At 41.1% G+C, this 13,403-nt stretch overlaps 1 protein-coding gene across 1 annotated transcript in view; it reads right to left on the reverse strand.

Moving 5' to 3' along the window:
- Positions 1-2,475: 2,475 nt before the first annotated feature.
- PDIA5 (protein disulfide isomerase family A member 5) overlaps positions 2,476-13,403 on the reverse strand; it is a 104,467-nt gene continuing 93,539 nt past the window's right edge. Inside the window, exons 16-17 of the mRNA XM_054070183.1 lie at positions 6,676-6,810; positions 2,476-3,698 (exon numbers count right to left, since the gene is read on the reverse strand). Coding sequence (XP_053926158.1) covers positions 3,618-3,698; positions 6,676-6,810 — 216 coding nt within the window. The 3' untranslated portion in view covers positions 2,476-3,617. The remainder of the gene's footprint in view (positions 3,699-6,675; positions 6,811-13,403) is intronic.

Raw genomic sequence — 13,403 nt, forward strand, 5'->3', positions numbered from 1 at the left:
TTGCTTTTCTCAATTCAGATTGGAAAGCAAGTCTTTTCCAGTCTCCTCTGTAGGAGTTGCTCTACTTTGAACACATAAGGACATAGTTATTGGGCCACAGATAGATGGACAACTCCTTTACAACAGAAGCCAAATTATCCTCTTGGGCTGCAGGGGACTGGCATATAAGCTTATGCTCATCTTGGGACTCCAGTCAAGGTCTTCCATATCCCAGAGTATATACTCTCCTGGGATCTTGTCCAGGTTCCCTCTTCCCTCATTTTGTTTGATGAAACAAATCCAACATCTGAGGCTCTTTCATTGGAAGGGAAAACCATTCCCTATCCAGCTTCTACTAGTCTGCACTAAACACTCGGTCCTGCTCCCCTTCGTCTCTTGGTCTGACTACACCACAGGACTCAGAGCTGTGGGCTATTTATATCTTGTTTAAGCCAACACTGAGGAACAAAGTCATACACAATCCTTGTTTGGCCTCTCTGCTCTGTACACACTTTATCCTTCCTCAGCAAGATTTAATCAGCTTAGGGTTAACTGTGTAGTAGATGTCCAAGACCTCTAAATCACACCCTGAAAGGGCTGAAAGACCAAACTTGTATTTGCAAAAGCAGAATCTCCGTTTCACTGCAAACCATTTGTTATCAGCAGTTAAGTTTCTTGCTAAAAAATGATTCATGGTTTGAAAGCCCAGATTACTCACTTTTAACCATGGCAGAAATTCCTACGTGGCTATGAACGCCTAGGCTAGGCATGGGCAGTGACGGGCTGGAAAGTCCGAATGCGTGAAATGCCCAGCCGTATAAATACACAAAGTAAGAGCTCCTACCTATACGATACTTTTCATTCACAGTCTGTAGAAAAAAACTGTAAAAGCATTTCATTTTCAACGTGACTGATGCAAATGCAAACATAAACTGACTTCACTAGCAAATACAAACACCAATTTCTGCTTTACTGGAAGCAACAGAGTTACAACAGTGTAAGTGAGATCCAGGCCTTGTCTATTGATTAAAAGCACTTGGAAGCGAAGCTCCTAGCTCGTGGTGCACCCTAGTTCACAGTAACTAAGGCTTTTGTCAGCCATTTGATGTAATCATTTACCGTGTTCAGAACTGCATTTTTCAAAGACAATTCAGACTATAAACCAGATGAGTCATGACCCTGTAACAGAAGGTAAATTATTCTCAAATATTTTATATTTGTGCATTAACACATGATTAGCCAAGAAAAAAAAAATGAATGCCCAAGTCCAAGAAGTAAATGACAAAAGACTGAAGGGAAAAATGAGAATCCTTAATTTCAATTTTATTATGGTGTAACCAGCTGTAAGAAATTACTGGTCTGAAGCACAGTGTGCAATTGTCCTATCCTAAACATTTACTAAAGCCTATAATTCAGAATGATCCTGACCAGTGATGTCACCATTGGCAAGCTATGATTTTTTTCTTCCTCTTCTTTTTTTTCTTTTTTTTTGAGAAGTCTACATTTCTCAGCATTCAGTGCAAACACAAGCATAGTCTATGCACGGAAACGCTCAAGCATTTCTGGAGACTGTACTTCTTTAATGCCAGCTGCTTTTACTCAGATTAAAGAAAAAAATGCACTAAGTTCTGGACTGGTCATACTTGATTGTTCACTGGTAAGAAAAAGCATTCCTATTTGAAATCAAATGGCATCAATATCTTATTACTTACTAAATGCAGGGCAGAATCCTTGCTACCAATGTGACAATAACTTGAAAGAAAGAATTGCCACTATCTTAAGCAAAGGTACCAAACACAACATGAAGCAACCATACTAACAGAAAAGAAAAAAAAAAACAAAACAATAAAGACTTAACAAATTAAACTACTTTCACACTAGAATATTATGTACTACCAGGCAACTGATTTTTTGAAGTGAAGAGACTCATCAGGTGCCTAATAAGAGAAGATCCCTGGCACAGCTCCATCGCCATTCAAACTGATGTCATGGTTAACAAGCTGGCTACCATACAAGGCCAATCAGGCTACCAGTACCCCAGATTACTCACTAATGGCTTCAGGAGCTTAACGAGCACCTAATATACAGTGCCATTAATTGGGCATGAGAGGAGGGAAAAAATATTGGGAAAGGAGATCAAGATGCCATTCACCTTCTGGGCAGCGCAGCAGCGAGTTGTCTATTAGCACAGCATTCACCAAGGAACTAAACTAGCAGAAGAAAATGAGACAGGCAGAGTGAAGAGCAAGAGGAAGATTATAGACCCAAGGCACCGTTCCTCACTGTAAAAAGCTGCTTCCTCTACTTGCTCAGTGTCAAGGCAGATGGAGGCCAACCCTCACAGCACCAAACGCCTCACAGTACCACCCAGCTCGCCTGGACGCCGGGCACCCATTCTGTGTGCACTGGCTCTTCCTAAGCCACTACAGTTGCTCACCTTGTGGGGAAGAAGCTGAACAAGGCCGATTAATGATAAAAATACTTGTCTTTTTTAAAATTTATTTTTAGTTCAAAGAGAATCACAACTTCCTGCCCCTCCCTCTCCCCTCCTGTGAAGACATAAGAACATCCAGATCAACATAAATTTTTTTTCAAGCATCAAGAGTGTAACAGACTTCAATGGTTGCTAATACAGGTTTTACAGTGATGATTGTTTCAGGGACAGATTGTTTATCCAACTCCTTAAACAGCATAAAAGGAAAAATCCCACATACAAATGCTTCTGGCATGTAAACATGTAATATATATAATTACCGCGTTATCAAAAGTATTATGCATTTATCAAAAAAAGTTGAACATAACATTTTCCGACACATATTTATCATAATTTCAAGGGAGACTGTATACCCTATAAGGGCAACTGCATACCCCTATATGGTAACCACTCCTGACTTAATTTACAAGGCATTTGATGATATTAATGCAAAAAAAGGAGAGTTTAGTTTAATTTTACCCATGCTCTGCTGATTTTTGATACTTGGCTTAATTAACTCAATACAGTCTCTATAAAGGTATGTAAACAGTCCTGATTTAAAGATCAGAGAGATTTAAATGAAATCAATAGATCTGGACTGGTCAATGCTAATGTCTTCATTAACTCAGATACCGTATTTATCCCTGAGCTCCTTAAAATTGTTGCCCCAAATCTCACAGAAGAACATGTAACTATTTCACAAGAACGTAAAACGGCATTTGGATAAACCTGTGTCTTACAAGCCCCACTTTCCTTCACTAGTTTAAAAAACAAACAAACAAACAAATAAAACCAACCAAAAACGTGTCCCCTCCCTTTTGTTCTTGACATGTACTGCAATACCTTTAAAAAAAATTTCACCCAATCAAACAACATCACCTACAGACACACTACAGACTACAAAAATATTGCATAGGAGTGTCGGTGGGCATAGTCTCACAACATGAGAGAAAATGCTAAGTTTTCTTTAAAACGTTATGGCAACATTCTAATTTATTTTCCTTTTAAAAATCAAGTGGTTTCACTTTATTTCAAAATTGTACAAAATGGCCATGGCTGTTTATAAAAAAAGTCTCTCTCTTGAGAATATGTGAAGTCTCAGGTATGTTAACAAAAGACCTGGAACCATTCACAGTGCAGCGGAAAGCTTCTTTTGAGGCAGAAACTACAATTCATCCTTCTTCTTTCCTACTCTTTCATGGTCTCTTTCTCTCAGGATTCGCATGAAAGTGGTGAATCCTGACTCCTGGTTTTGAAGAAAGAAAAACATGGGTCACATTTTTGCAAACAAACCAAAACAATGCATCAAGAACACTTTAAGCTTCTGTATCCCACAGCAGAATATAAACCAAGGAACGGGTATTGCTTCTGCGTTGCCTCATCGGGCAGTGCTCTGGTCCTATGCTGTTCTGCTGCAATGCAAGGGGAAAATATCCGCGCAGATGCCACGTGTCAGACTTTGAAGAGATGGGGCGCAGTGGAAATGGCCCTAAAGCTCACAGGACAATATAAAATCTGTCCCTACAAATGCCATCGATGCTTATTTGTCCAAAGTGCTCAAAGACATTTTCATGCCACATTTGTATGCCACCTGTGTCATTCAGACAGCAGTTAGTGGATCATTTGTTGGCTGTACAAACATTTGCCACTGTTCCTCATCCCTTAATAGTTTTGATAATGATCTTCCTCCTTTTCCACAGAGTCAGATGAAGAGAATTACATTTTTTCAAGTTACTATCAAAATTGTTGTCAAACAATATCAATCTAGACACCAACCTCTTACAACTGCTGATTTCTAAGGCTGTTGGATGCCAGCAGTTTCCTTTTCCAAGGAAAGCTCTGGGCACAGAACACAACTGGCAGGCTTTTCAAAAGGCTCAAATACATGGAGGTGTGAGCACCTGTGTTTGAACACACTGTCCACTGGCACACAAACACTGTAGCTGCCTGGGCAAGTAAGGCTTTATCATTAAGCAATCCCAAACCACACCAATCAAAGCTGGTGATAAGCATGGAAAAATACAAAGAGGTAGAGAACAGAGGTAGAGAAACAGAAGTCAAAGATTGACTTAAAAAAATACCCAAAACAAAGAAAAAAAATCAAAATATAAAAAGCAGAGCTGAAAAGCTTCTGAGAAGGTCGAATAAGAAACCACTTCTATAACTATTCACTAATCTTCCATTAAAAGAAAAAAGTGACAAGCTTTGGCCATACATCATCTGAAGCCATCTGACAATCACGAGCTCCCATGGGAAGACCCCAGTTTTCAATGTCATTTAAAGTATACTTGGGTCAGAGGGTGTTTTAACTCTTCCTTGCTCAAAGTGCTTGGGGTAAAATGTCCTAAAATCTCTCCTCTGGAACTGTAGATTCCATGGAGGCTACTGCTGTGGGTCACGCGCTTCCACAGAGCCAAAGCTCCAGTGCAGGGTAGCAAGCAGCTGAGAGCTCCTGCTCTACCGGCCACGGCTCCTGCTGTAGCAGGTCATGCTGCTTCCATGGCAGTTTGACATGACCTCTCTTCCTCCCTGCCCATATAAAACGATGAAACACAAGCTGGACCACACCGAACTAAATGCTAACGACATCTACTGATTTAATGCCAGAATCAGGAATAGAAAACAGGTCCCCTGGCTCCCACTGCTCTCTTGAGATTTCTTTTGCAAGGCAGGAGGCGGTCGGCCAAGTTGGGTCAAAAGGTGTTGTCGTACCAATGAGAAGTCCTTTAACAGCGCAATCCTGTGTTACTGAAACAGAAATGTGAACAGACCTGGAAACTCCATGGAAGACACCGTGCTATGCACTGCCTCCAGCATTACCATGATAAGAGACAACAAAACCTAAACTGATGCAGTTTAGCAGAAGACTACATGTCCCAGGAGAGATGGGACACAGTTGGCAGCAGCAGAGAGACTGCAATAGTCCTGTTGGGTAATTTCATTCTACCCAAGAAAGGGTTGGCTGCATGCAGGAATTAGTCAGTCCACTTTCCAGCATAGGGATAATCATCTCCCAACTGCTGTTGCCTCAGAGCATTCCTGTCTTGCTAAATTCTTTTCATCAGCCACCATAGATTCCTCTTTTCATAAATCATTTCTTTAAGCATGGGTTAGAAATAAAAAGATTGTGGCTGAAATATTACTTAATTGTTAGGACACATCTTTGCTTTTAAGAAAAGATCCACAATCAGAACTAAACAGTGTCCTTAACGATGCCTGGATCAGCACCATAAAATGGTAATTACTGGGGTCCTAATACTGGAGAAAATTAGGAGGCAAAACTCCATGAAGACTTCCCTAAGATCCTAGCTGACAAAGAACCTCAGAATTTGGCTTTTTTCTTCATGCTTCTCTGTAATTTGGTGAGCTGTAATAGCAGTAGTAACTTTCAGGCAGGCTCTTTTATCAAAATGACTGGATGGCTTCAAGACCCCAGGTTTTTCTTGCATACCCTAGCTTCTCCAGGCAATCAATTACTGCTGAGAAGTAATGTCCCTCTAGGAGGTTATGACAAAGAACACACACCAATAATTGGATTGCTCCCTTATTTTCAGACACTTTACAACCATCGAAGGCATTATGCCATTTCTGCCCCTTGTACTCATAGCATATAATTAGCTGGCCACCGCAGGACGGAAGAATGAAACTTCAGCCCATGGGCTAGATGGCACAATTGCTCTTTCCATCCCAAGCTCCAGGAGTGAATCTGATTCAGGAAGAATGAGATATTTAGTTTCCCTGAGTCTCCAAAGGACAGCTTTGTCCCTGCTATAAAACCAATGGTCTGTCACTCTCTGGCAGCCTGGTGGATCTGTAACACGTCTGCCATATATGCACAATCCAGATCCAGAACTGACAGGAGCAAGTTCTGTATTTTCTGGCATTTCTGCACCTAGCAGCAGCTCATGCAATAAACCTTCCACTTTCACTTGATCCAAATTCACTTGCAGACTTCAGCCTAAAGAATAAAATATACAACAAAGCACTACCCAATCTACTTCTTTTTCCTCATTTCGTGTTCCTAATATAGACCAAGTATGCTTCTAATGCAGAGATGCGCAAGGGTGTGGCACACAATGATTCATCCATGTAAATCGGTAACGGAAGCTGTTAAATATCCTTCCAGCTTTGTAAAAATTTACTCTGCATTTTCATTCGCAAGGCAGTACAGGCAAGGGAGACCTTCCTCCCCATTTCAGGTGACAACTCTTGCTTTCACTTACCCCTCTTTCTCCTGTATATTTTTCCACAAATTTCCCATAATTGTAGTAGTTGAAGGTGGGGTAGCCATCAACGCCCTCCTGCTTGCACAGGTCATGATTCTGTTCTTTGGCACAGTCCACTGCAGCGTAGGCGATCTGAAATGCAAGAGAACAGCGTGAGGCAGAAGACAAAGCAAGAGTCAGCTTCATGGTTATGCTGCAGCTTAGACTTTGCCCTAGGAGAGACCAAAGTCTCTCTTCTGCTAAAAATGCAACAGGCTTTCTAAAGGCTGTGGAGGAAGATCAGAGGGTGGTCAACAGGTCAAGCCAGATGAATGGAAGAGCAGAAGGTTGCTCCCTCCCGATCAAACGCTGCACTGCTCACACAGCACCTGGCCTCTGCAGCTGCGACGCACGTTCAACTTACAGAGCAGACAGTCACACTCCTAGCCCTCTTGTTGAGCACTGCCTTAGACTCCAAATGGGAAATCCAGAGGCTGTGTTAGTAAAACCAAATCCAAGCACAGCAGTCGTAGCTTTGTCAGGCTGCAGTATTTTTCCTGCACTTTGGTTTTAAGTGATGAACAGTGACAGGTGACTTTGATAATGGTAACAACTCACCTAACCCAATCTCCTCCCTGTGGCATGGCTAATACTTGGAAAAGTTAACTCTCCTGTTCTTGGACAAACACGGGTGGTCACTTATGTGGCCTATTAATAGATTAGTAATTTCTACCAGATTAATGATTTCTAGCCCAAAATGCTTTTTGTGAACTCCATTCAGTTCTCCCATGGTCACAAGGGGACGGGTGAGGCCAGCGTGTAGTGCAAGTAAAGCTGTAAGTTGCTTTCCTGCCCTCTCAGCATGGCTTTGTTTACTCTTCTGTCTTTTTCCAGACTATCCTTTAAGGCAGGGACTGTACCTTCTGTGCAGCCATTAGCGAAGCAGGCTTTAATTCCTTTTGAAACCTCTAGATGCTACTGTCACACAAACAAACCCTGAGTAGGACACAGCCTGCTGCGCTCAGCCCTTTGGCAGCAGAGCAACACCCTCTGTCCCTGCCTGCTCCAGCACAGGCACAGCGAGGACGCACAGCCTCGCAGCCCCAGAGCATCAGCTCAGGCTAACCTTAAATTAGAGCATTTGACAGTAGAAACCTGAACCTGTGAAGTATTGAGGAAAGCTGCACTTCACATTTCTGATGTTTAAACAAAACGTCATTTATAGGCTTCTACTTAAAGCAGCCAAGCCCTCTGCTGTGATTTCACACTGACTGTTCCCACGAGCGGCGGTTCTGGCTCTGAACATACGCTGCTGCTTACGTAGCCTTCACAGCCCTGTTACATGCTCTGCTGAAGAGCAAGCAAGTTTAAGTACAAGCTACATAAAAACCCTAAACAAATCAGAGGAAGGATTTTTTCAATTGTGGGTTACAATATATCAAATGCTAATTACATAGCAGGCACATCTTAACTTGGAATTTCTGTTCCACGGGCCTCCTTCAAACAATCGGATCAAAATACCTTTCACTCGCACGACTTTAAGGATGCAGTTGAACTGTTCTTCTATAATTAAAAGATCACTTAATATTCCACAATGCCCTCCAGTTTCATGGTGACACTGTCAAAACAGGAAAACCTGATCTCACTATCCTAGCAGTAATTAAAGAGATTGGCAAAGCCAACTTCAGTTAATTTGCTTGTTTTGCTTTGGCTTTGAAAGCCTGACAACACAACACTCAGCGATATGTCGCTTGAGTCTATCTGCAGATGGAAAGCACTATATAAAGTGAGCAGTGATCTTACCTTAAGTATTTGGTTTCTGTTTTCCCATTTCAAACATTAATAAGGGTATTACAGTAACAGGACTCTCAAGAGCTGTTAAAAACACGTGATCACACTCTTCTTTTTTTCCCTTTCTGTCAACAGAAAGGATCCTACTCATTTAAGGCCAGTTAAAACAAAAGGTTAGGAATAAAACACTGTGAAAGAACTTCACCTAAATATTTATGCCCTCCTAACATTCGCAGCCAGGCAAAATTTAGAGCCCTGTTGGCTAATCCTGTGTAAAGGAAAGCTTACAACGGAGACAAACATTTATTTCATGTGACAGTATTGATGTAGAAAGAACACTGGAAGCTGTGGTTCCCTGAAAACAGGAAAAATAAATAAAACTGTTTGGATGTGTTTTTTTTCTCACTGGCCTAAGTATCACACAGGGAGAGAGATTACAGCCAGAAAAAGGTATATGTGCACTCATCCAGATCACAGTAGATGGTCTGAGGCACGAAAATGTTGTGACTGATGATCCATCTGTTCTTAGATAGTCTCTTGGAGATTAAGAAAATTAGTTTTTAGTACACTGGAAAGAGAAGTCCTTTTTATCTGTACCTCTCTGGAAACATCTAGACTGGCTTTGGTTGGAGCAAAGACTCCAATTTCATTTAGAAAAGGCTCTTGTGAGTATTGCCGCCAGCAAGGAGAAGGTGCAGTGGAGGAACGCAATGGCATAAGCCACTGTTAACCTTGTTCAGCACATCTTTACTTGCTGCCTCTAAACAGATGACTGATGGACTATAAGGAAGTGGCTTCAGAGCTGTTTTAGGCAGACACTTTAGTAGTCTGCTTGAGAGACAGCTCTCCTCTACAGCACAAGGGAATCTAAGCTGGTCCATCTGTGCATTTGTTGTGCACCGAAATAATGCACAAGGATCCCAGTCTAAGTCCGGCTGCAACAGTCAAATTAGCCTAATGATATGTCTAATTAAACAGGACTAATGGCGAGGGACACCTACATCTGGAGTAGCATTTGGAGGACACGTCCACAGTCTGTGATTCTCTGAAATGCTCCCACTGCGAGTTCTCACACAGTCCTACGGACCCACCACTGCTCCTGCAAATGTAATTTTTAACCCAGCTCTTCAGAACATGCATTCCTGTTCTGTTATTTTTAGAGCCAGTGAGAAAAAAGAAACAGCAAGTTTTAAAAGCTTTGTAACTCATACAGACCTAAGCAAAATTTCATAAAGAAACATCTAATTCCCAAGACTGTATCAGAGGCTGTATTTCAAATGCCTGCTGCCAACTGTAGCTGAGTAAGAGTACTTAGGAGAGCTTGAGTGATTACTTTAGAGTGGAAATGTTAAGGAAACCTAAATATAGAGGTTGCTACCATCTCTGTGCACTCATTACCATAGCATCACAGCCCTAATTGTCTTGCCTGTCTCACAGCGGAAGAACAAATATAGTGCACTGCAAGAACAGAAAAGTAATGTGGAAAAACACTTGTAGCAAAAGCACTTCTGGACTGAGGACCAATTCCAATCTCAATCCTATCAACTTTAGGCAGCTAAGCTCTGAAATATATCGGAATTCCAGCAAACAGCACCGATGCCCTTCCTGTGTTCCGTTTGTGTTTTCATGGGCTGTGAATATTAAACTCCATTTTTCGTAGAGAAATGCCCTACAGCAGGTTTCAGTGAGGGGGAATTTCTCATGACTATACTAAAAGGCTGCACATAAAAAGATGCAGCCCACAAAAAGAGAGTCCTGCCTCAAGTGAGCAGTGATACATTGCACAGATGTTTTCCTCTCATTCTGAACCATCTTAGCAACAATCATTTTTTTTCTGCATTGCTAAAGAAGAAAACTGAGTCAGGAAAAATAATAACCCAGAAAACCCATACCAAAATGTGTCTGAAGACTTCTGAAGAATATTAGTCTCAGAATTGATCTTCATATTCAACTACCAGCACCTTACATGGAAGTTCACTGGAAAGCATAGGTTAGCAAGACCTATATTCTTTGCCTTGTAAAAACCCTAACTTTATTCAACCAGAAATCTCGGAGACATTAAGCATAAGACACCCCTGATATGTATCCAGAAGCCAAGATCCTTGCCATCACCTCTCAGGAATTCCCTCTTAGCAAGAGGCGAAAAAAATCTTCTAAAAATCAGTGGCAGTGGTGTCTCCTAACACTGGTGTAAAACTCGTGTGTGAGTGTGTGTGCGCCTATATACATTATGCCCATTGTGGAAACCCCCAGGGTAACAGCTTTCAGAAAACAAGACTAATTTTATGGAGATTTTTAATGTTAGGGCTAAAATTTAATTTCATTAGCTTTCCTAACTTTCGTCTAACCAGAGGGAAAAATACACTGAAAAAACATTTCAGGAAGAAAAACCTTAAGTGCTGTATCTGCATCATGCACAAAATTTCTCCATAACCCAAAGCTGCGCTGCCTTAATATTGACAATACATCATTATATACAAGTTCTCTCTCCAGAGGCAATGCCGTTCAGGTTTATCATCATCCTGTTCAGTAGCTGTAGCAGGAATAGAATAGTTATCAAATGAAAAGATAGTCAGAGACTGTAGACCCCAGAGGAAGTTTCTTGGAGCACATCCAGCTTTCTTAACATTATTGGTAGTTCCTCACTACTGGCACGCAGCTTATAATAATTAATAATATCAGGTTAGTATGCATAATAATAATAATAATAATAATAATAAAGTTAAAAAATAAGACCAATTAATATGCATTGCACATTTATTCCACAGGCAGCACAGTTTACTATGACTCTAGCAACGTTTGGAACTAGCAAATATCTTTATCCGAAAAGGGAAATCCCACAGCAACATTTCATGGTTTTACCAAGGAAGTGGGAGCTTAATGACAGAGCTGAAAACTTCACCTCGCACAGCATTAGAAAGTGAGCAATGTATGACCAGCTCTGCGGAGCTCTTAAAAAAGGAAACAGAGCGTGGCATATCATTCAGATGAAGTGGTCTGATCACGAATGCTGAGCTGTTGCAAAAATCAGAACTTTACATTTAGGTGCTTAAATAGAAGCGGAGCTATGCTGAAAATGTGACCACTGATCTACGTGTGCCTCAACTGTAACAGAAGGATGATGCCTTCTTTTTTTTTCCTGCATACTAGAAGGAAAAAGAAGTACTTGCAGTATCATCTAATCATACAGCAGAAATCACAGCTCCTTTTCAACAGAATTACAAAGCAACTTTTTGCTCTAGAGGCATCTTGCAGGTAAGGAACACAATTACATCCAGTGGTTCAAACAGATGTGTAGAAAATTGAAAGTGGGATCCCTTGACCTTCCAGGTAACTCCTCCTTTCTATTCTTATACCTCTTTTTTTCACTTTAACCATTTGTCTCCCAGTCACCATATGACAGTGTAGTAAAAGTACCCCCTGCAATCATAGTTGCTCTCCTGTTAAAATATGTACTGCCATATGCTGGTTTATTGATTCGAGGAGATAAATCTCTGCTGGAGCTAATATTGACTTATGTTGTGAAAATGGAAGTGAATAACTCACTGAATATTGATTTCAGGGATAAACTTAAAAAAAATTAAAAGTAAAATTGCAGCATGGAAAAGAATGCTTCTAAGCAACATTTTTAAACTATAGTCAATTCCAGAGAACAATTACCTGATTATTAGAAAAAGAAGTCTGTTGTTGCCAAATGTCTTAAAAGCACCTACGAATAAGACAGATACACATTCTTCTCTCTGTTTACTCCATAGGTTTCCATTTATATTAGCTGTTCTTGATCCCAATGGCAGTTATGAGCTTCCTTGCTAAAGCTTATGGCAAGTCGACTACTGCTGTCAATGAGAGAGGCCTTGCAAATGGAAGATAGATTATTAGCTGCCCTCATTGCCACAGCAGCATCACCATAGCTGCAGTTCATCAGCTGTTCTCAAAGCACATCTATTTGCAAAGGGAAGATCCAATAGTAGTCACCATGATGCACAGTGCTAACATCACCGTATTTAATGAGTCTAATTAAAACAAAATTCAACACATGCTTTTTAAGCAGAAAGAGATCAATTTTGAAGCCAAACTCAAAGAGTAACTACTTTGGATAACTATACTGCGATTTGGTTGGTATCATGATTTTATACCATGGTTCACACCTAGCAACATGGCTGCAAAGCCAATGCACAATATACACTGAGGATAGACCAGTTTGTAGCCCCCCAGCGAGCACCCCAAAATACCCCATGAACTGCACTCTTTCCTGCAACCTCTGCCACAGCTGGTTCTGTGCAAACTCTCTATAAGCCAGCTGCAGTGCTACGGTTTAGGTCAGTGCATTTGTACAGGAACAATCTTCTGCGAAAATGGAGAAGACTGGTCATACAGCAGCCGCTCTGCGGGAGTTCCAGAGATCTGTTACTTAGAGACCTTGAGGAGTCAAGCACTTTCCTTCTGCAAATCCAAGCATCACAAATCAGTTCCTTCAAGCTGGACTTTACGTAATCAGCCAAACTGCAGAATATAGACTTTTTTTTTTTTAAGGTTTAGCTGGTGCCCTTTCAAGAGTCTCTGGCGCAGTTAGTGACACATCTTTCTGCTCTTCAATCTGCTCAGCAAAGTGACAATCCTCACATTTGCATTTTTTGACATACACAGGTCATTGCCAAGACTCAAGCTGCAAAGCAAAGGCCAAAGGCTTTGCCCCCGCCCCAGCAGCTGTTACCAAAGATCACAGCGCCCCAAGACAAACATGTTTCATCTGACTTTTCTTCCTTTTTCTTTCCATTTTGTTTTGTTTTGTTTTGTTTTTAAAAAACTGGAAGCAATATGCTAACCGCTTCACTAGAAAAGCCTCACCACTGCTCTGGTCTTACTGGCACTAAATTTCTCCAGGTAGATGGAAAGACACGGCTCTGCTTTGTGGGTTACAGCCAGAGCTGTGTTTTGCAATAACCACACCACTG

This window comes from Cuculus canorus, chromosome 6, assembly GCF_017976375.1.
Source record: "Cuculus canorus isolate bCucCan1 chromosome 6, bCucCan1.pri, whole genome shotgun sequence".
NCBI classification, from domain to species: domain Eukaryota; kingdom Metazoa; phylum Chordata; class Aves; order Cuculiformes; family Cuculidae; genus Cuculus; species Cuculus canorus.